Genomic DNA, 21,912 nt, shown 5'->3' on the forward strand with positions numbered 1-21,912 from the left:
GAGATTTACCTTCTAAAAAATTAAGTCAATCATTATTTTCCCTTACAAATACTAATAGTTATTTTAAGCTAACTTAAATAAAAATAACCAAATACAACTTTACATTTCAATATCTTTAATTAGCAATATCTTTCGGTTTGCATTTCTGAAATAACTTGTCTTGTGAAACACCAAAGTTGTAACCTTCCAAAAACAGACTAAACAGAGAGTTTGTTGATTAAAAATAAATGAATTTCTGCCCTCACTATGTCTGTTTTTGTAGATTCTTGGCATTATACAGTGCTTTTTAATGCCAAATATGCAAGGCCATTTGTGACTTAAGTTTCATTGAAATTAGACGGGGTTTAAAAATGAGAAATTGAAGTTAACTATGTGTCGACATTGGTTCAATTTAACCCAGCATGTGCTCACTTTGCCCCATAGCTGCCACTTTGGAAGAAACTAGCTAGATTACAAATTCAGGCTACTATTTAGCCAAATTATTTGCATGGTTTTATATGTTGGTATATCACCAACATGCATCATAAATGTTTTTAGCCCTGGATATATTTGCTTTGATGTACCAGCCATTACAGCTGATATGCAAAAATTTTACTTTGACAAGCCAAAAAAAGTTTTTAAGTCAATTTATGCTGTCCAACTCGCCCATGTGCTTCACATTCTGGCAGAAATAACGGGTGATTCCAAAATGTGTGGTCAAATGACAACAAAAGTGTTCAGTCACTGAGATACAGTGGGTGGATCGACTTACCCACTGGCTCATCTTACCCCACTCTCCCCAACTATTTGTGGTCAGTATTTTTTGGAGTTTAGTGCTCTTTAGTATTTTTTCGTGCATTCGTTTGTTAACCAGATTTTCCTATATCTGAGATATATTATATGAATCTGAACTATAACATTATGATATAGTCATATCTATCTATATTTTGCCATTTATGTATCATTGTAAGCTTCACAGCATATTGTGCTCAAGTTCTGACTGTTTTAAAGACTTGACAGCTGTTCTAAAGCATGGTAAAAACTGAAAATATATGCGTCACTGAACTAAATTTTTGTAGGCCTATATGAATTTTTAGGATTGGATGGCTCATCATTCTGGTCTACAGTAAGTGCAGGTACTACAGTAAGTGTTGACCAGGTACAGTATATTGCAAGTTAGGCCGATTGCGTTCTTCAGCGGTCTTGTGTCCTCGTGTTCTCACTCTACGTCATCAAGAAAATGTCAAGTCCGTTCCAATTCGGTTGTTAAGTGGTGACGTAAGGAATACCGTTTCCGGGTCCAAGCATCTATTCATTTCAAGCGGGGCTACAGCTTAAACAGCTGGTAATGAACACTCTTTACTCACATCGCATATTTAAATGGAGGATTTATTAACTCACAGTATACACTACAGTCTCCAGGCTTACGGAATCTCCGACATCAATATTTGAGTAAATTATGAAAAATGAATCACTGACTGGCCATGTGGGATTTCGTTAAGAAGATAAAGGTTAGGGTCGTGGTTTTCTGCTAGTTTTATAGTTCGCCATGAGCTTATATTAGCACTTTTTGTTTTTTGCCTATAGAGAATGTGAAGCTGACGTCACGCCCTATGTTGCATGTTGCAGTGGCGACGCCATCTTGGAAGGTTAATACTCCACTGCTATTATTGTTTTAATATGTACCGTTACTTGTTTTGTTTGATATATGGAGAAATCGAAAGTGAAAGAACCATGGGCTTTTCCTGAATGACTCTGCGTAATGCTATTGCAGTTTTTAACATGGCAAGATTGACCTACCATAGTTATATTTCCTAATCAAACAAGAAAAACAAAACACTGCATTGAACGCACAACCAGCCATCCTCCCAATATGGCGCAACATTCAACGTGGCGTGAAGTCGATTAACAAGCTCTATGTCAACTCAACTTTATTTATATAGCGCTTTTTACAGTTTTCATTGTTACAAAGCAGCTGTACATGAGACATATTGACTATAAGCAAAACATTTAAAGTTATACATGTAAAAACAAGAAAAATGTGAAAACACAGAAGACAGACACACCCACATATAAAAAACACTCCACACACACAATATGCACACGTACTAACACACATAGACATAGACACACGCACAAATGCGCACACACATGGACGCACACACACACACTCACACACAGACATGCACGCACACACATGCACAGTGAAAAGCACACATTTAAAATAAAGGAAAGAGAAACACAGGTCAAATATTAAAGAGACTATAAATTCCTATATGCAATATTAAGTAAAACTTTAAAATTCTAAAGCAGCCCCCCCAGCCAGGCAAATAGTGCAAAACAGTATGCAAACGGTGGCGAGGAACCCAAAACTCAAATGGAGAAAAAAAAAACTCAGGAGAACCCAGGCCCAACCAGGGGATTCCAGTTCCCCTCTGGCAAAAGCTGCTCTATATTTCGGATGCATGCTGCTTGTTGACTGCTTGTTGACTTGTTGACTAAACTTGCTGACTTGTTGCCTCGCTGTCTCATGAGGCAATGCCTTCGGAGGCAGCGTTTAGGCATGAAGGCAGCTCAGAAAAAACATTCGGACAGCCTTCAGAGGCAGCGTAACGGAGTTCTGTTTGAAATATAAACCGAGGGCGGCACGCCTTTGTGATAACTAATCGAATATTTTAAAACTACAATACTAATTTCTCACTAGAAAAGCAATCAAAGGTTGTAAAAAGAGAAAATAGAACTTTATTTACACAAAAAACTTTGCTCTAGCCCCTTTCTTGGCCACCATTTTATTTTTTTTAACTCAACCCTGCTCGACCAATCACATTCCCCAAGTGAGCACATGCATAGAATTGTGGGACATTGAAGGCAGCGAAGGATACATCTATGCTGCCTTCAAAAATCGACCTGATGGACGTATCTCAGGAGACAGGAAATAAAGCAAACATTGGATTCCAATTCCAATGACTCCGAAGGCAGCATTTAAAGCGGCCATTCCCAGTGATGCCAATTTTCAAACTTTAGTTAGTGTGTAATGTTGCTGTTAGAGCATAAACAATATCTGCAAAATGATAAAGCTCAAAGTTCAATGCCAAGCGAGATATTGGCTTTAATAGAATTCGCTTTTCACGGACTACAGAGAACGGCTGGAATCAGACTACAGTCCTATACTTCCCAGATAAATGATGTCACTATTCCGAGTTGTTGAGCTAAAACTAAAACACGCAATTATTTGCTGAAACTACAAGCAGCTGGACTCGACGGTGATCCTTACGACTACCTTATTAATTACAAAGGAATCAGGTGTTCTTAGACACTGAAATGTTGCGCGGAATTGCGTTTAATGATATTGTAACCATTCATTTTGCCCAGTGTTTTACCACTCAAGCAGGCCCGGCGTACTCACGTGGGAAAGTGACGACACGTGCATACCCTCTATATGCCAAAAAAGGGGCGAGGACTTCCTTAGAGAAGAGGAAGAGCCGCTGGAGTAGTGTTTGGTTATCAGAGATTGTAAACATTTGACTGAGCTGCGTGATTATTTACTTTCACTTTCATCACAGCTGGTAATAAGAATTCAGCTACACACATTCTAAGATAACCAACGGTCAAATAACAGCTTCCATAACTTTAACATCGGCTGTGAAAGCTGTTCTGTGTAACACACTGATATTGTGTGTGCGTGCGTGTGTGTGTGTTCATGTTTGTATATCCCGGTGGGGACCTAAACCTGAATGCACACCAACACATGGGGACTCGTGTCACCGTGGGGACCAAAATTGAGGTCCTCATGGGCAAAAAAGCTAATAAATTGTACAGAACAATATTTTTTAAAAATCTAAAAATGCTAAACGTTTTCTATGATCTTTAGGTTTAGGGATAGGGGATAGAATATACAGTTTGTACCGTATAAAAAACATTACGCCTATGGACTGTCCCCACGGGGATAGTAAACCAGACGTGTGTGTGCGTGCGTGAAACGCTTCTATGAAACGTCCTTTGAAGTCCTGCTTAAATGTCTCCTAGTCAGTCTGCTTGTTTTATTATCCAATTTAGGTCCAATATAAAAAGGCAAAACTAGCGTTTCTGTTATTAGTGTTAATTGATATAACCGGTCTGACGCCAATCGGTCCGTTGTCATTTCCCTCGCCATACTAGGAAAAAATCGCAATCTCGCGATTAACCCGCTTGAAGTCACTGCGGCGCGTCCATCCAAATTCGTTCTTCCGAGGCTGCCTCGCAAGACCGGTCTCCACGAGAACACATTCCGTTCTTTGCTTTCTTGGAATTGAGAAACAGTCTAAGTCTACAGACCGCATTTAGAGCATCCTTACTGCTTGCAAGTAAAAGTTGGTATACCATTTTTTCTTTGGCCAGTTTTACAGAATATCATTTGACAATATTTTTCAGTATCGAAAGCTATACCCCAGGTATACTTGACTTTCCGCATCCGTGTCCGTCTCGCGCACAAACGCACAGCTTCTTGAGCATACTCATCACGGATTACGCGCGGACGTCCGAGTTCGACACATGCGCAGTACGAGTATGTGCTCTACCAGACCGTCAGAGGGCAGCGCTGAGTCGCGTCATTCACAGACCCACTACAAATTAATGATAGAGGAAGTCATTTGCCATTTGCAAACACTCCGAGCAATCTACAGGTGACGCATGGGTGCCCTTTTTAGACTTGCCAGCAGGCAATCAGCCCTTAGCAATGACATAGATGTCCCTCCACATCTTTGCACTGGCATGCCAATAACCTGGTAACCACCCACAACATCAGCATCATTCACATTATTTATGTTGTCCTTATAAAGCATTACCAACTTTGGCTTTAAAAACCAAATAAAAGCATCGTCGTGGAAGTGTTCATTATTATATCTACAAAACCAGACATTTGTCAGTGTTTCATTTAGTAGTGGTGACAGACTGGTCACCTTATCTACTTTTTCAAAGTGTTACTTTTAACGCACAGAAATAGCATCAGTTAAATGCCAGCTTGAATGAGGTTGTGAGTTACAGGCTCAGCTATCATGTGCTGGGATTTCTCTGCAGTCTTTGCCAGCAAACGTAATCACATGAGCAAATAATATACTTTTTAGCATTCTTTGTGTATTGTTATTTAATGCTGGAACTGAATAGCATCTTTGCCTTTAATTATAAATCATGGATATTAGGGGAAAACATAATGCAAATTATATAGATTAAAACTCTGCACAGATCATATCAGCAGCTTTAGCTAGACTTTTATCATTGTGTCAAATAAACTTTAAGACAGATTTTAAATAGTGCTATACAACAAACTGCTGCTCTGGATCTTGTTAGACGCTTTTGCACTTGAGGCTGCTGGGGAGAAAAAAATGTGTTTCTTCACTGAGGTGCCCTCAGCTCATCTGTGATTGGTGGTGAACTGAAGTAATGGAGAGGGATTGGCTGTTTAGAGAAATAGAGGTGTGGTCTTTGGCACTCAGTCAGGATTTATGTTAGAGATCCTGAAATCATGTGGGCTTCTTGGAACATGCAGCTTCAAGACTTCACACTAAAGAAGTTTGAGCATGATGGTGAGGCGGTGAAATGTATTGCCAATGTAAAGTGTAAAATGTTTGAACCCTTAGCACCTGAGGTAGATATATTTAGAAGAAAATGTTTAATAATGAAAAACAATCAAAATATGCTAAAAATTAGAATTACGTAACTGTATGATGGACTGGCCTTTTGATGCATGTAATAAATGATATTTCATTCTACTTAGATTATATATGGGTTTTTTTGACACGCGCCTGGCCAGAAGTTAACTTACGGTCTGTGTTTGGTTATATAACATTTTATAATTAATTTATATGACTATTTTACTTGTATATTAATTGTATTAAATTTAAAATACTCAACAGTTATTGATTATTTGTGGAGGTCTACCGAAGTTAAGTTTGGGCCACATAACGTTTATGTTGTTGCCGCTGAAACATCTATATGACAGTTTATCATACACATTTAGTAAACAAATACATCAATGGTAGATGATAAGAAAATATATTATTTCCTTTATTACAAGTTTGAAAAATGCATCCTTAATTTAAAACTGTTTTTTACCTTTGGTCAAAAAATAATACATTCATCATTCCATAATATCATCATACATGCTCATGTATTTACTTATATCATTCCGCAAATATAAAAAATTATATATACATTTATGTTAATAAACTATATCATGATTTCAATAAATATGCAACTGGTATAGGTGCTGGTTTTAAAAGTCCACAATCCAAGAAACTGGATTAAAAAGGAATTTGCTCATCTCCAGAGCTCATACATTGTAACAATGTATGTGGTTGCTATGAATGCGATGTGTCTATTTAAACAAAGGATCTGAAGACAGTTCTCAGGTTGCTCTCTTGCATGTGGTCTACAGTCGATGGGAGCTGGTGCCATAGAGCTTGGCTGCTCGTGCCCCAAAAGCATTGACCATCTGTTTGACCACCTCATCGAAAAATATTGTTGCTAACTGTGAGTGGAGCAGTGATTTGAACTCAAATGTCACCTGTAATGGAGAACACACAATTATGGTAAAATGAGCATGAGCATGTTTCAATAAAACATTTTTTGAATCTAATATGTTGTGAAAAAAGTTCTTATGTACCTTATGTACTAACGTACAAAATATTTACATTTTTAGTTCAGCAAGGGTTTTGTATTGACTTCCTCTTTTTTTTCCCTTTTTTTTAAATCAATGAGTCCATTAATCTCCCCAAATCCCTGTTGCCAGTCTCCATCTCTAATCCTGTGACATTTAGGTCATGAAGTTCCTTTCAAAACTATAAAAGGTTATCATGTCTGTCTCTGTTACCGGCTATTTAAAGACCGGAAGACAACCACCATGTGGTAAAAATAGCCACTAATCTGGTGTAATACCTGTGCTACCTTTGAACAGGGTATTAATCCCAAACAGAGTAAGAAGTTCAGGGTGAATACACATGTGAAGTGTACAAAAGGTTAATTACTGGTTTATGACAGAACTTGCCAACTATTTGGGTAAAGTACTTACAAAGAACTCCACATTGCAGGAGTCAGCTTGGCCTGCAGCACCAGGAGTGAATCGCCATAATGTCTCAAGGTGACTGAAGAGCGTCCCGTCTGTGCACACCGCCTGAAACACATACACATTTTAGACAGAGGGCATAGACAGCACACTTGATCAAAATTAATCTTAAAGCATGATGTAAAAGCTTAGAACAGGCAAATATGACAAAATACACCATTTTATTTACATTTTTTAATGGTTTACAGACTTACTCTGACTTGGTGGTTCGGGATAACTGTGACCTCAGAGGTGTAGCGTTCCACTATTGGGGGGAACCCAATTTCAAGCTGAGCTCGTATGTCACCGTTTCTTCCCCTCGTGACCTTTGACTTCTTGCACCAAGGTACAAACTGCTGGTACTGGTCTACATTGGCTACAACGTTGTACATCTGCTCAGGCGAGTAGCTAGTAGGACAATATTCTTACGTTTATGATACTGTTGGATGAGAATATAATTGAGTTTGAGCTTTGTATTTTTCTATAGTGTGTACATACCCAAGGTTCCGGCTCTCTGAGTAATCCATCCTCCGTGTTATGAGAGGGGCTGATAAATTAATGAAGTTTCGGGTGGGCACCACCTGAGAAGATGCTGTGGGAGGAGGTAAGCTTGCCCGCCTTGTATCCAAGATACCACAAGAGCTCAAATGTCTGAAGAAAACATACAGAAGTTCTGTTATTAATTTATCAATGGCAGAATTACTTTAGATTATAACCACATTTATGACCAGTGTTGGGTGTAACTAGTTACTAAGTAATTAGTTACTGTAATTAAATTACTTTTCCTTTGGAAAAGGTAAAGTAAGGGATTACTCTATTTTTTCCTGTAATTTAATTACAGTTACTTCTGATGTAATTAATCTAAATACTTTGTGTAATATTTGTGTGTGCAATAGTGGAATTGACATCAAAATTCAAAGTCTAACTTTAAAATCCGTGCTTTAATGTATTATTCTCACGTTTGTAATACTTTGGTCAGTTAATAATACTACTTTATGTAGTTTTATATTATTTATTTGAATGAATTAAAAGAGCCGTTTCATGTCTATCCTTGAATCACTTAACAAATCAAGGTTGATGTAGGATATAGAAAGTAATTAGTAATAAGTAATTAAATACTTTTCGGAGAGAGTAATCTGTACAGTAATCTATTTACACTGTTGAATATGTAATTAGTAGTTAATTACTTTTTCAGAGTAACTTGCCCAACACTGTTTATGACACACTTGTTTTCGCCATATCTGAGTGTTGACCCGATAAAATGACGTCTTTTCTAGTAAACAGTGAAGAATCGATCAATAAAATGACGTCTTTTCTAGTAAACAGTGAAGAATCGATCAAGAGGTCTTGTCATTATACCCAGTTGTATGGCACACTGCCAGCCGGGCATGCGCGGGGGCACTGCATTATTCAAACGCAGAAGACTATAACGCGATAGTTTAGAAAAAGCTCTATAAATAAAATTACTTGATAAAGTTTGTGCTCTAGTGAAGTTACAGCATCATGAGAGAGAGTTTTAACACTCTGGAAGAAGTGAAGAAATGTGCTGCGTTTGCGCAGCTGCATTCTTCTCCGTCTCGTGACTTCTCACTGCCGTGTTAATGTATTTTACTCCAGCATCAGCTTTTCTGCTTTTGTTTACCATTTACACAGTTTACAACTACCCACAAAACAACACAACAGTCATGGTATTACCATGGCAACCTGTTTGAGTTATTTTAAATTAACACCATGCATAATTGTTAGTTATCAAATGAGAAACCAAAAGTAAAAGTAATTTAAATTTTAGATGTTAGGCCTAATAGATATTAAAAGGAAAAACGTACCAAACTCCCAGTTACTCCTAAATATGGCCCATTTAACTATAATCGCTAAACTAAACTACAGAACACTAACGTTACTTCGAATGAATCTACTGATGCGCTCATACCTGATAGTGGCATTAGAGTTTCTCCTCATAATATTACACGACTGTCCCTCCGACATCTCCAGCGCCCGGAGGAAAAGCGAAGTCGCCTTCTTTGCCATTTGTGCTCTTCCAAGCTTGTAAAACCACTAAAGCTTCTCCAAAAATGATCTTTACACAGGTCTTTGACTGTAACCGGCGGCTCGGCTTTAACTGTGAACGATAGTAAAGCGGTTGCCTACTAGAGCGGGAGCTGTAGTGACGCATTGCTTGAGGGGCGGGGTTTAGACACCGGCTCCAGGGCAGGTGCCTCACCCTTAACATTACAAATTTGACGTCACGAGCAAAGGTTTCACCAAAGGATTTCAGTTTCTCATCGGGAACTGGGAAATCCTTTCCTGTACCTCAGTGTTTAGAGCATGGCGCTAGCAACGCCAAGGTCATGGGTTCGATCCCAGGGGTTGCACATGCTTAGAAAACAAATGTACAGTATAATGCGATGTAAGTTGTCTGCCAAATGCATAAATGTAAATTATGTGATTTATGTTCTGAGAAGAGAAAGTGATTTAGCAACAACATTTAGGGCCTATTGTACAGACAATTGTACATTATTGTACAAAGTTCTTCAACAAACCTCAAAAGTTATAAATATACCCTCCCTTTTCTTTTTGCTCATATACAAAACTGAAATCACGGTGTGTTTATATACATATTATTGTATACATTATTGTTGTCTTCAGGGACATTTTTTAACTCAGCAGGAGGGAAAACAGAGCACAATTGTGCTTCTTGAACCTGAGTCAACAGTGTCAATGTCTAGATACAGGAATATTAAAATAATAAAATACAGAATTAAAGTTATATTAGTATGGGAAATGTTGAAATTAAAATGATATCACCTGGTTAAGGACAGAACAGGATTGCAAAAGGCTTTACTGGGTCAAAGGGAGAATTATTTGCTTCTGTTGTGTAATGTCTAAAACTTCACAGCCATAAACTTTCAATGGTCAATATGGTCTGAATGGAGAAAATCTCTCACAGTTAGATGATAGTCCACAAATACAGATGAGTTGGAGGTGTGGTACACAGTATGCAGGGAGGATAAAATTAGGATGGCGAACACATGCCTCATGGTCACAGTCAATGACACACCTGTAACTAGTTGACTGGAGCTTGTGTTAAGTGGCTTAAGTTGGTTATGTGATTGTCTTTACAAAGTCTTGTAAGAGTTTATCCCATTGAACACTTCCTAATAAGCGTAGTTAACTAAAACCAGACATATACTGTACATACTGTATTGCACGCAAATATATGTCAAACCTGCGACATCAGTAACTTGCATTTGCCTCTCACAGTGTCCCAACATCAAGCACTCAGAAAAATGACCTTGCATAGTGCTCTGTCCTCACTGTTCTGTGGTTGTAGTGAACAAATAGGACAAAATGTGAAACCCTGATGGTTATGGCGGGTGAAGGGACATTCAGTCCACAGTCCTTGAGATTAAATTCTGTACAGAGTTCAATAATGAGTCATACTGTCTCAGTATAGTAGGTAAAATACCACAGCTTTTATTTCATTTTTTCATTGAGTGTGTTTGATATCCAGTACACATCTTTCAGATTATGACTTATTTTGCCAATTACTTTCAAATATAATTGTTCTCCATGACACTTTATATCTGTGCATCAGTATTTGGATTAGGTGGAGAAAAGATGACCTTGCTCATTGCTCTGATGTACTGCGAGCCATCCAAGGACGAGAGTTTCAGGTTGCTCATGGGTAACAGGGCTGTGTTAGTGTAATATCTGAGCAATGGAGTCTGTGCTTGGATTGCCTCCAGATACACCTAAAAACAGTACATAGTATTTATTATACATGCACAATATTCATTATTTTAAAGTACTTAAATTAAAATATTTGAGATAATAGCAACTAAGAGGAATAATGATTAATGAAGAATAATGATAAATTAATTTATACAGTGGCCCCCAAAACACTGGACCATACTTACAAATGACTTGCATATCTATGAATCTTAGTTCATTAAATAAGATCTTACAAAACAATAAATTGTTTAAAATTCAAGTATTTGGAAACCTTTTTGTTGTCAAAATACTGTAGTTCATAATTGTGATAACAACCTTTGTTGTTTAAAAGTTGCAACAATAATTTGCAAAAATATATAATAGTCTGAAGGAGACAGAAAAAAACTACATCACTTATTTGGTTTGATACCTTGGTTTGATATCTTTTTCTGATTGGACTCTTTTAATCTCATTCACTCTCAGCTAAAAGGACATGCAGGCCTAATGCCAGTGTTAACTTGTAGTGCACCTGTATGATGTCATCAGTGTCCTGAGCAGCATTCTGGAACACAGACTGGCAGTGCTTCAGATACTCCTCATACAGGCTGCGTGTGTATGCATCAATCTCCAGCTCATCATCACTGAGCTCTGTTCTCCTCAGGTTCGTGTAGAAGTCTGTGTTGACTGGTCCACATTCAATGAGGCTCACACTGCATAACAGGACATGTTTTAGTAGGAGTATTTTGTGGTTCAAAGGGCATAAAAAAATAATAAAACATGCCACATGGGGTGTCCTCACACACATAAAAATACTCACTGAATATTGAAATGTTGAAGCAGAATGGCCAGGCTCTCACAAGCGCCCTCTACTGCAAATTTACTAGCACAGTAGACATCGTTGAATGGCAAACCTGAGTACAGTATGTAGATAATATAGGTCAGCATTACTGTAGCTCCCAGCCCAAAGCTTAAACCACTAAACTAACACAATAACAATGCACAATATTTCTTATAAACTTAGATGTTAAAAGAACTGTGTATGCATGTCCTAAACCATGTCTTAATTAAAACCTCTGTCTGTTCTCACATACCCTGTAGTCCTCCCATGCTACCAGTCACAAGGATTCTCCCATGTCTTCTTCTTTTCATGTCTGGTAGGAAGGTCTGTATGGTGCGAATGGTGCCCAGCAGGTTGACCTCCAGGACTCCACGTATAGTGTCTATTGAGTGGGTCTCCAGGGGTCCCATCAAACCTACACCTGCATTGCAAACTATCACCAAGACATCCGAAAAGAAGTGTATTGTTAAATACATTAAACAGGAATGTTTCAACAAACAGTTGGGTCAGAATGTCTGGGTGTATAATTATACTTTTCATTTATAAGGAGCCAAAAGACCTCTGTGACAGAAACCATGCACATGGGTTGCAGTAGCATGAATTTTAATCTTTATTCCAATGTCTGTTCTGATGTTTACATTCTGTGTCTTTTTTTACCCAGTACGTCGATTCTGTCCTCTGTAACTTTCCTCTTAGCATCAAGTATGGACTGCTGATCTGTCACGTCCATCTGTAGTATGACCATAGTGTCTTTATGAAGTCCTCTCACAGTCTCCAACAGACGCTGCTTTTTGTCCAGGTTCCGCATTGTAGCATAGACTAAATAACACAAAAATGATCATAGAATAATATAAATACTTGCGTACAGTATATGATTGAACATACTTTCCACATTCACAATTTTCAGAAATACATGCAATTCAAATATGTGCTAAACATTTCTGTTGTATCAATTACCTTTGAATTCTTTGGAAGGATTGGATGCAAGGTGCACAGCAAGGCTGAGTCCAATACCCGAGGAGCAACCAGTTATGAGAACTACTTTTGGTTCCATTGGGGCTGTAAAGCAACAGTCCTCAACCCTAAAGAGATATGTGCTGTGTTGCTGCTGTAGAGTTAAAAGTTATGTAGTTCTAACCTGCTGTGTCTCAGACTTAAATGAATGTTTTAGCTTTTTCATTATCACAAGGCCAGCTAGAGGTAAACATTCTGGTTTCACACAGATTTTTACTCTGCAGGTGTGGCTTCACCAAAGTGGAATGCACATGGTACGCACTTTTGAAGCAAATATTAACCAATATATCTGCCAAATGCATAAATGTAAATGTAAATATATGACAGAAATGTCTAGTAAAATAATTTTTATGATTTATTTGACATATAATAGAGAAAATCTATTTAAAAAGAAAAATAGTTGAAAGTTGAAGATACAAAGGCAGGCGACTGTTGCACTGCCTAATGTTCAGTTTACAGTTTAACATCAAAGAACAACATATATTAACGGATAGATAAACTGTGACATTACAGTAGTACTGCTTACAATTAACATGTTTTTGTGTAATTCACTTTTTTAAATAAAACATATTAACAGAGATTGTTTAATATTACTGCAGAAGTAAACATAAAGTTTATATTGGCCTATACAATTTCTCTATAGCCTAAAACTAAGTTGTTACTACAATTTAGAAAAATCAATGACCCTCCTCCATTGCTTGATATTGCTCTTGTTACGAGCTTTAAGACTACGCAATATTATAATTTGCACAAAAAGAGTTTGTAGAAATTGGGGTTTTGGACTCTAGGCTTAAAACATCTAGAAAATGCTAGAAACTTACAGAAACTTTCAAGTTTCTGATTTGTGAAATAGTGATTTTGAAGAGGGTCATTTCACTACTTCATTGATGCTGTAACATCAAGAAGATTTTCAAAAAGATGTTTCTGTACTTAAAACCAATTTTATAATTTGTCTTCATTAACATAACTTTTCCAACACTACAAAAGTAACATTTATTCAGGGTGTTAACACTTTATTTGGGCATTTGTTTTTTTAATTAATAATGTTTAAGAGATTTTTAAGTAAGGGATAATGTACAGGCAGCCGGTGGTTATGGCAGAATTAAGCCCCGACAGTGTGATCAGGTTGTATCACACAAGGGGCTCATTTCGCGATAACAACCGGCTGCTTGTACATTATCCCGCTTATTACACGGCTACTTGCCACATGAGAAAAAAACTGGACATAAAATGTGAATTTGAAATATTTTATTAGCTCATTTTTACCGAATGCAGACCTTCCGCGAGGAAAAGCCGTTTAGTTTCGGTTTTAAAGTAAGAAAAGACGTTCAAACGTCACGAACAGGTAAATTGGTTTAATCATTTGTAAATATAATGTCATATATGTTATTAAAAGACATATTTATAATTAATTTTTTTGTAATATTAAACTGCCCCTCTCAAAATGATTTGCAGCATCCGGGTTACAGGGTGTTATTATAGTTTTGAGCGGTTGTTATTTGAAATATGTTATTTGAAAATGTGTCTGATGTGTTATTTGAAAATAACAACCCTTGGAATGTCGCGACTGGCGAATCAGAATCAAGCATTCAAATGACCTGTGTAATAAGATTTTATTAATAAACCATTAGGAAAATGTTGTACCAGACTACGAGGGACTGACAAGTTTATATTGTAGCATGTGCTTAAAGGGACACACCTTAAAGGGAATTTCACCCAGAAATAAAAATTCTGTCATCATTTACTCACCTTTACGTTGTTGCAAATCTGTATACATTTCTTTGTTCTTATAAACACAGAGAAAGATATTTGGAAGAATGTCAGTAACCAAACAGTTCTTGGATCCCATTGACTACCATAGAAGGAAAAATTACTTTCTTCTGTTTGATATTTTGAAGAATGTAAGACACCAAAATGTTCTGGAGAACTTTTGACTACCATTGCAATTTTTCCTACTATAGTCAATGCAGTTCAAGAACAGTTTGGTTACAAGCATTCATCCAAATATCTTTCTCAGTGTTCAACCAAACAAAGAAATGTTTACAGGTTTGGAACAACTAGAGAGTGAGTAATTCATTAAAGAATTTTCATTTTGGGGTGAACTATCCCTTTAAAATTGAGGTCACTACAATTTATTTTTGACAAAAGAGCATAATGATAACTTATGAATGAGACCAAGTGCCATTCAGATTTTATTTAAAAACCTTTATTAACAGCATTCATTAAATGCACAAACAATATTTGTATATAAAACAATACACAAATTATTTTAATAAATAAATCACAGTGATTTAAGAGTAAATAAAAAAAGAAAGGGAAAAATAAAACTAAGTAGCACTGACAAATTAAAAGTTCTTTTTTCAAAGGTTGTGAATATAAATCATTAAATGTTAATCATTCCACATAGGTCTTTAAAAAAATACTTTTTTAATTTGGGTCTCAAAAACGTAACAAGTCATGTTCTCACTTAATCCACCTCTTCAATAGTTGGCCCCTGGGAACCGGCCTGTGCCTGAGCTCCACAGCCTCCAGCTGGCATTCCTCCCTGGTATAGTTTAGCAATGATTGGGTTGCAGACTTTCTCCAGCTCTTTCAACTGATGTTCATACTCCTCTTTATCAGCCAGCTGGTTGTTCTCTAGCCAGGTGATGGTTTCGTTGCATTTCTCAATGACTTTCTTCTTGTCATCCTCACTGATTTTGCCTTTGAGGTTCTCATCCTCCACACTTTTCTTCATGTTGAAGGCATAAGACTCCAGCGAGTTCTTGGCAGCAATCTTCTCTCTTTGCAGATCATCTTCAGCTTTGTATTTGTCAGCTTCCTGCACCATTCTCTCAATCTCTTCTTTGCTCAGTCGGCCCTTGTCATTGGTGATGGTGATCTTGTTCTCTTTGCCGGTGCTTTTGTCCACAGCTGACACATTCAGGATTCCATTAGCATCTATGTCGAAGGTCACTTCAATCTGAGGGACTCCACGTGGTGCAGGTGGAATTCCTGTCAGCTCAAACTTCCCCAGCAGGTTGTTGTCTTTTGTCATGGCTCTCTCTCCCTCATACACCTGGATCAGGACACCGGGCTGATTATCTGAGTAGGTGGTGAAGGTCTGAGTTTGTTTGGTGGGGATGGTGGTGTTGCGTTTGATGAGGGCAGTCATGACTCCTCCTGCTGTTTCAATACCCAGAGATAGAGGAGCAACATCCAGCAGCAACAGATCTTGAACATTTCCTGATGTGTCACCCATAAGGATGGCGGCTTGCACAGCAGCACCATAAGCCACAGCCTCATCTGGGTTGATGCTTTTGTTCAGTTCTCTTCCATTGAAGAAATCTTGCAGAAGTTTCTGGATTTTAGGAATTCTTGTTGAGCCCCCAACTAGAACGATGTCATGAATCTGAGACTTGTCCATCTTGGCATCTCTCAGAGCTTTCTCCACGGGATCCAGAGTTCCCCTGAAGAGGTCTGAGCACAGCTCTTCAAACCTTGCTCTGGTGATGGATGTGTAGAAGTCAATGCCCTCATACAGGGAGTCGATCTCAATGCTGGCCTGAGAGCTGGAGGACACGGTTCTCTTGGCTCTCTCACAAGCTGTACGGAGCCTCCTCAGCGCTCTCTTATTCTGACTGATGTCCTTCTTGTGTTTTCTCTTGAATTCTTCCACAAAGTGATTCACCATGCGGTTATCAAAGTCCTCCCCACCCAGGTGTGTGTCTCCAGCTGTGGCTTTCACTTCAAAGATGCCATCTTCAATGGTCAGGATGGACACATCAAATGTGCCTCCACCCAGGTCGAAGATCAGGACGTTGCGCTCTGCACCTTTGCCTTTATCCAGCCCGTAGGCAATGGCAGCAGCTGTGGGCTCGTTGATGATTCGGAGAACATTCAGGCCAGCGATTACTCCGGCATCTTTAGTGGCCTGCCTCTGGGAGTCATTGAAGTAGGCAGGAACTGTGACAACCGCATTGGTCACCTTCTGTCCCAGGTAAGCCTCTGCAATCTCCTTCATCTTCACCAGCACCATAGAGGAAATTTCTTCAGGATTAAATGTTTTGTTTTCTGCCTTGTATTCAACTTGAACCTTTGGCTTTCCTCCATCGTTGACGACTTGGAAGGACCAATGCTTCATGTCAGACTGCACAACTGGATCGTCAAACTTTCTGCCGATCAGCCTCTTCGCATCAAACACTGTGTTGTTTGGGTTCATGGCCACCTGGTTTTTAGCTGCATCTCCAATGAGCCTCTCTGTGTCTGTGAAGGCAACATAGCTGGGTGTTGTTCTGTTGCCCTGGTCATTGGCGATGATCTCCACTTTTCCATGCTGAAACACCCCCACACAGGAGTAAGTGGTGCCCAGGTCAATTCCAATAGCAACTCCTTTTGTGGATGCCATTTTAATCAGAGTTTTCTGTATGAAATAAGAGTGAGATTTAGCTCTTATTCTGATATAAATTATCAATGACAAATGAAGTGTTTCTGTTAATGTCATCCAAATAAATGTAATATCGACACATCGTTAAGTAATTCCATTTATGTCTTAGTGTAGGCTAAGTGAGAATAAATATTGGTAAACTTACCAAACAGATTCTTGAAAATAATAAAATAAATCTTGTCGCGATAAAAGGTCAGACTAATAGTAAACTTTTTCTTCTTGTCAGGCAGGCTCGTGTTCTGTGGTTTAACATCGACCACACATCAGTGGCTTTTAAATACAGCGCAGCGCTCTCCCATTCAAACTCTCCTAAATTCTAGAAACGTCCTGAGAATCTGACCAATCAGAAGACTCCGAACTTACGCGCCTACGTCAGCCGGCCCGTCACCGCCAAAGCATCTGCGAGAACATTCTAGGCGCTTCTCGGTGCTGTTCTGATTTTACATTTGCATTATTAAAACACATTTATGGGCACAACCTGAACTTAAAAGGCGCGGTATAAATGGCGTGAAAAACATTTAAGAAGTTCTGGGTAATGATGACTACAATGGAAGAAAATAGTCCCTTTATCATAATGCACGTAACAGCGACCCCTACTGGCAATGGGGCAGAAAAACGACATACTTGAAACGTCTCCAGTGTTCCAGAATCGTCTACTTATTTGTTAATGTTAGGGGAAACCCATTCCTACATATTGTAAATATTTATAAAGTATGCATATATAACAGAATGGAAAAAATTCGACGAACAGAAATGAAGTTATAAAAAGGAAACCTCACATTCTACCAAAACATATTTTAGCAGTGACACTGAATGTATATAAAGTGTAAACAAGAGGCGTTTTCCTGTTTTTTTTCCCCTCTGATTTGTTTTCATTTCTTTTAAATGACAAATATTATAATATTATTTTTATTATAATCTCTGCCTTGGTATAATGACAATGAGATATTAATAAAACACAGAAGTTTAACACAAGTAATATCCAAAGAAGGATTTTTTAGTAGCCTATTTGTATCAATGTTGATTTTAAATGGGAATCATTACAATTTATAAAGATTACAAACGAATACTGAAAAATGTGCGGCCCTGTCTGTGAAACCAGGCTAAAGTCTTATAATCTTATTACGATTAAGAGCATCAAAGTTTGATTTCAACCACTATTTTCACTATAATTTCAGACTTTTGACATGGCCTTACTGAATCAATATGAAATGTCTAGGTTATATTTTCTACATTGTAGCCTATAGGATGCTTTTATGTACAAAACAGTAAATCGCAAAAAATAAGCCTGCTTTATCTGGGTTTTCACATGCAGGATCACATATTTTCTGAACGTTTAAAAGCACCCTATAACCTATTTAGATGTTTACTGGTTTACAAGTCAAAAGGTCTCCGTATTAAAGAAAACGCGAGAAATTTCCATCTGGAAGTTGCCTACTACAAGATGAGGCTGCCTTGTGGGAGGAGCCGCTGGACTGTTCCTCGTTATGATTGGTTTGACTCGCCAGAGCTTTCGAGAAACTTCAAGAGCGCCAAGCTGGGGAATATAAAGTGCACCCGGGGCTCTAGTTTGGTATATTTCTAACTCGCAGTAGAAGAGAGAGCGCAAGCGTTCAACGAGACACAATTTCCAAATTAGAAGAGAAATAATTCATTTAAGGTAAGTTGAATAATACTAAATATTTAACTGAAATAATTTAAACTAAACGTTTTATCAGTTTAAATGTATTATTTAGTAAATGTATTGTTTTCAATAATATTTCTTAAATGTTATTATAATGAATTAATAATGAATCAATTAGTTTAGTCTATTTTCTATTTGTGTAGCAACCAGAAAACATGCAAAGCTTCAATCTGACACATAAAACGTGCCTAATTGTGTGTGATGATGAATATGATATAAATAAATAGCCTAAATCAAATATTCCCTTTTTGGCAGAATGAATGTTATACGTTGTAGTGATTTTGTATTTATTTTGGTGATTACAGGTTACCATAAATTAGAATCAAACATGTCTGCAAAAGGAGTTGCTATTGGAATTGACCTGGGCACCACTTACTCCTGTGTGGGGGTGTTTCAGCATGGAAAAGTGGAGATCATCGCCAATGACCAGGGCAACAGAACAACACCCAGCTATGTTGCCTTCACAGACACAGAGAGGCTCATTGGAGATGCAGCTAAAAACCAGGTGGCCATGAACCCAAACAACACAGTGTTTGATGCGAAGAGGCTGATCGGCAGAAAGTTTGACGATCCAGTTGTGCAGTCTGACATGAAGCATTGGTCCTTCCAAGTCGTCAACGATGGAGGAAAGCCAAAGGTTCAAGTTGAATACAAGGCAGAAAACAAAACATTTAATCCTGAAGAAATTTCCTCTATGGTGCTGGTGAAGATGAAGGAGATTGCAGAGGCTTACCTGGGACAGAAGGTGACCAATGCGGTTGTCACAGTTCCTGCCTACTTCAATGACTCCCAGAGGCAGGCCACTAAAGATGCCGGAGTAATCGCTGGCCTGAATGTTCTCCGAATCATCAACGAGCCCACAGCTGCTGCCATTGCCTACGGGCTGGATAAAGGCAAAGGTGCAGAGCGCAACGTCCTGATCTTCGACCTGGGTGGAGGCACATTTGATGTGTCCATCCTGACCATTGAAGATGGCATCTTTGAAGTGAAAGCCACAGCTGGAGACACACACCTGGGTGGGGAGGACTTTGATAACCGCATGGTGAATCACTTTGTGGAAGAATTCAAGAGAAAACACAAGAAGGACATCAGTCAGAATAAGAGAGCGCTGAGGAGGCTCCGTACAGCTTGTGAGAGAGCCAAGAGAACCGTGTCCTCCAGCTCTCAGGCCAGCATTGAGATCGACTCCCTGTATGAGGGCATTGACTTCTACACATCCATCACCAGAGCAAGGTTTGAAGAGCTGTGCTCAGACCTCTTCAGGGGAACTCTGGATCCCGTGGAGAAAGCTCTGAGAGATGCCAAGATGGACAAGTCTCAGATTCATGACATCGTTCTAGTTGGGGGCTCAACAAGAATTCCTAAAATCCAGAAACTTCTGCAAGATTTCTTCAATGGAAGAGAACTGAACAAAAGCATCAACCCAGATGAGGCTGTGGCTTATGGTGCTGCTGTGCAAGCCGCCATCCTTATGGGTGACACATCAGGAAATGTTCAAGATCTGTTGCTGCTGGATGTTGCTCCTCTATCTCTGGGTATTGAAACAGCAGGAGGAGTCATGACTGCCCTCATCAAACGCAACACCACCATCCCCACCAAACAAACTCAGACCTTCACCACCTACTCAGATAATCAGCCCGGTGTCCTGATCCAGGTGTATGAGGGAGAGAGAGCCATGACAAAAGACAACAACCTGCTGGGGAAGTTTGAGCTGACAGGAATTCCACCTGCACCACGTGGAGTCCCTCAGATTGAAGTGACCTTCGACATAGATGCTAATGGAATCCTGAATGTGTCAGCTGTGGACAAAAGCACCGGCAAAGAGAACAAGATCACCATCACCAATGACAAGGGCCGACTGAGCAAAGAAGAGATTGAGAGAATGGTGCAGGAAGCTGACAAATACAAAGCTGAAGATGATCTGCAAAGAGAGAAGATTGCTGCCAAGAACTCGCTGGAGTCTTATGCCTTCAACATGAAGAAAAGTGTGGAGGATGAGAACCTCAAAGGCAAAATCAGTGAGGATGACAAGAAGAAAGTCATTGAGAAATGCAACGAAACCATCACCTGGCTAGAGAACAACCAGCTGGCTGATAAAGAGGAGTATGAACATCAGTTGAAAGAGCTGGAGAAAGTCTGCAACCCAATCATTGCTAAACTATACCAGGGAGGAATGCCAGCTGGAGGCTGTGGAGCTCAGGCACAGGCCGGTTCAGGGGCCGGTTCCCAGGGGCCAACTATTGAAGAGGTGGATTAAAAAAAGTGAATGAAAGACTAAAATCTCCTTGGCTTTTTTATAGTTCTCATTGTGTTGCAGGTTTACTTTTTTTTCCAATGTTCACCAAATTTTTTTTGGATCAAACCTAATATTGAAATGTATTATTTAATGATAAGTATTTTAAGATTTAAGTTTACGATATTTTTAAAATGTAAAATTATGTAACTCTAACCTTTGGAATTTGTAATGTTAAATCTTGTTAATGTGATGTTTTTTTTATATTTTGTTACAGTTACATGTTGATAACTGTCCTTGCAAGGTGATGTAAATAAAGTAAATATACATTTTAAATTATGTAGTTGTGCTGTTTTTTTAATTTAACAAAACTGTACTGCACACAGTTCTACTTTAATAAACATTTAACTGCGTATAATCAACCTGATCTTCTCAATTTTCCACGTTCATAAAATAATAGCAAAACAACTGGCCAACTTGTTGGCTGCTTTTTCTACATGTTTGGCGGTTCCAACTTATCCATTAAAAAGGTTTTTTTTAAAGAATTCATGTAGGCACAAACTAAAAAGCATAAGCCTTTAACCATTAAGATTAATAGAAAGAAGAATCCACTATCTTCTACCATTTTTCAAGTAGTATATATTGGACATATACACTGCCCGTGTAAAAAGAAGTCACACACTATAATATTTCGTTGGATCGCCTTTAGCTTTGATTACGGCACGCATTCGCCGTGGCATCATTTCGATAAGCTTCTGCAATGTCACAATATTTATTCCCGTCCAGAGTTGCATTAATGTTTCGCCAAGATCTTGTATTGATGATGGGAGAGTCGGACCGCTGCGCAGTCTTCTCCAGCACATCCCAAAGATTCTCTATGGGGTTAAGGTCTGGACTCTGTGGTGGCCAATCCATGTGTGAAAATGATGTCATGCTCCTTGAACCACTC

At 38.6% G+C, this 21,912-nt stretch overlaps 4 protein-coding genes across 4 annotated transcripts; 1 reads left to right on the plus strand and 3 right to left on the minus strand.

Moving 5' to 3' along the window:
• Positions 1–6,015: 6,015 nt before the first annotated feature.
• si:ch73-141c7.1 (coenzyme Q-binding protein COQ10 homolog, mitochondrial) lies at positions 6,016–9,212 on the minus strand. Its single transcript, XM_057346185.1, has 5 exons — positions 8,988–9,212; positions 7,556–7,708; positions 7,273–7,465; positions 7,025–7,126; positions 6,016–6,520 (listed from the first exon to the last, which is right to left on the minus strand). The coding sequence occupies exons 1-5, from the start codon at positions 9,083–9,085 to the stop codon at positions 6,386–6,388; spliced, it is 681 nt and encodes a 226-aa protein (XP_057202168.1). The 5' UTR covers positions 9,086–9,212; the 3' UTR covers positions 6,016–6,385.
• Positions 9,213–10,502: 1,290 nt separating this feature from the next.
• hsd17b1 (hydroxysteroid (17-beta) dehydrogenase 1) lies at positions 10,503–12,914 on the minus strand. The gene is made up of 5 exons (XM_057346420.1): positions 12,264–12,914; positions 11,860–12,039; positions 11,586–11,679; positions 11,298–11,478; positions 10,503–10,809 (listed from the first exon to the last, which is right to left on the minus strand). Exons 1-5 carry the CDS (start codon positions 12,412–12,414, stop codon positions 10,636–10,638), a joined length of 780 nt encoding a protein of 259 aa, XP_057202403.1. The 5' UTR covers positions 12,415–12,914; the 3' UTR covers positions 10,503–10,635.
• Positions 12,915–14,815: 1,901 nt separating this feature from the next.
• Positions 14,816–17,322, minus strand: LOC130561288 (heat shock 70 kDa protein-like). The gene is made up of 2 exons (XM_057345506.1): positions 17,192–17,322; positions 14,816–17,022 (listed from the first exon to the last, which is right to left on the minus strand). Exon 2 carries the CDS (start codon positions 17,005–17,007, stop codon positions 15,088–15,090), a length of 1,920 nt encoding a protein of 639 aa, XP_057201489.1. The 5' UTR covers positions 17,008–17,022; positions 17,192–17,322; the 3' UTR covers positions 14,816–15,087.
• Positions 17,323–18,574: 1,252 nt separating this feature from the next.
• hsp70.3 (heat shock cognate 70-kd protein, tandem duplicate 3) lies at positions 18,575–21,302 on the plus strand. The gene is made up of 2 exons (XM_057345491.1): positions 18,575–18,706; positions 19,036–21,302. The coding sequence occupies exon 2, from the start codon at positions 19,059–19,061 to the stop codon at positions 20,985–20,987; it is 1,929 nt and encodes a 642-aa protein (XP_057201474.1). The 5' UTR covers positions 18,575–18,706; positions 19,036–19,058; the 3' UTR covers positions 20,988–21,302.
• Positions 21,303–21,912: the final 610 nt, after the last annotated feature.

This window comes from Triplophysa rosa, linkage group LG11 (genome assembly GCF_024868665.1).
Source record: "Triplophysa rosa linkage group LG11, Trosa_1v2, whole genome shotgun sequence".
Lineage (NCBI taxonomy): Eukaryota > Metazoa > Chordata > Actinopteri > Cypriniformes > Nemacheilidae > Triplophysa > Triplophysa rosa.

Excerpts from the sequence above, each read along its gene's own strand:
- si:ch73-141c7.1 (XM_057346185.1), bottom strand. The coding sequence starts at position 9,085 with ATGGCAAAGAAGGCGACTTCGCTTTTCCTCCGGGCGCTGGAGATGTCG. Across the intron at positions 7,466-7,555 it reads TCAGAGAGCCGGAACCTTGG|CTACTCGCCTGAGCAGATGT; the intron begins GTATGTACACAC and ends TTGTCCTACTAG. Across the intron at positions 6,521-7,024 it reads CCTGCAATGTGGAGTTCTTT|GTGACATTTGAGTTCAAATC; the intron begins GTAAGTACTTTA and ends TCTCCATTACAG.
- hsd17b1 (XM_057346420.1), bottom strand. The coding sequence starts at position 12,414 with ATGCGGAACCTGGACAAAAAGCAGCGTCTGTTGGAGACTGTGAGAGGA. Across the intron at positions 11,680-11,859 it reads TAGCATGGGAGGACTACAGG|GTTTGCCATTCAACGATGTC; the intron begins GTATGTGAGAAC and ends TACTGTACTCAG. Across the intron at positions 10,810-11,297 it reads ACACTGATGACATCATACAG|GTGTATCTGGAGGCAATCCA; the intron begins GTGCACTACAAG and ends TACTGTTTTTAG.
- LOC130561288 (XM_057345506.1), bottom strand. The coding sequence starts at position 17,007 with ATGGCATCCACAAAAGGAGTTGCTATTGGAATTGACCTGGGCACCACT.
- hsp70.3 (XM_057345491.1), top strand. The coding sequence starts at position 19,059 with ATGTCTGCAAAAGGAGTTGCTATTGGAATTGACCTGGGCACCACTTAC.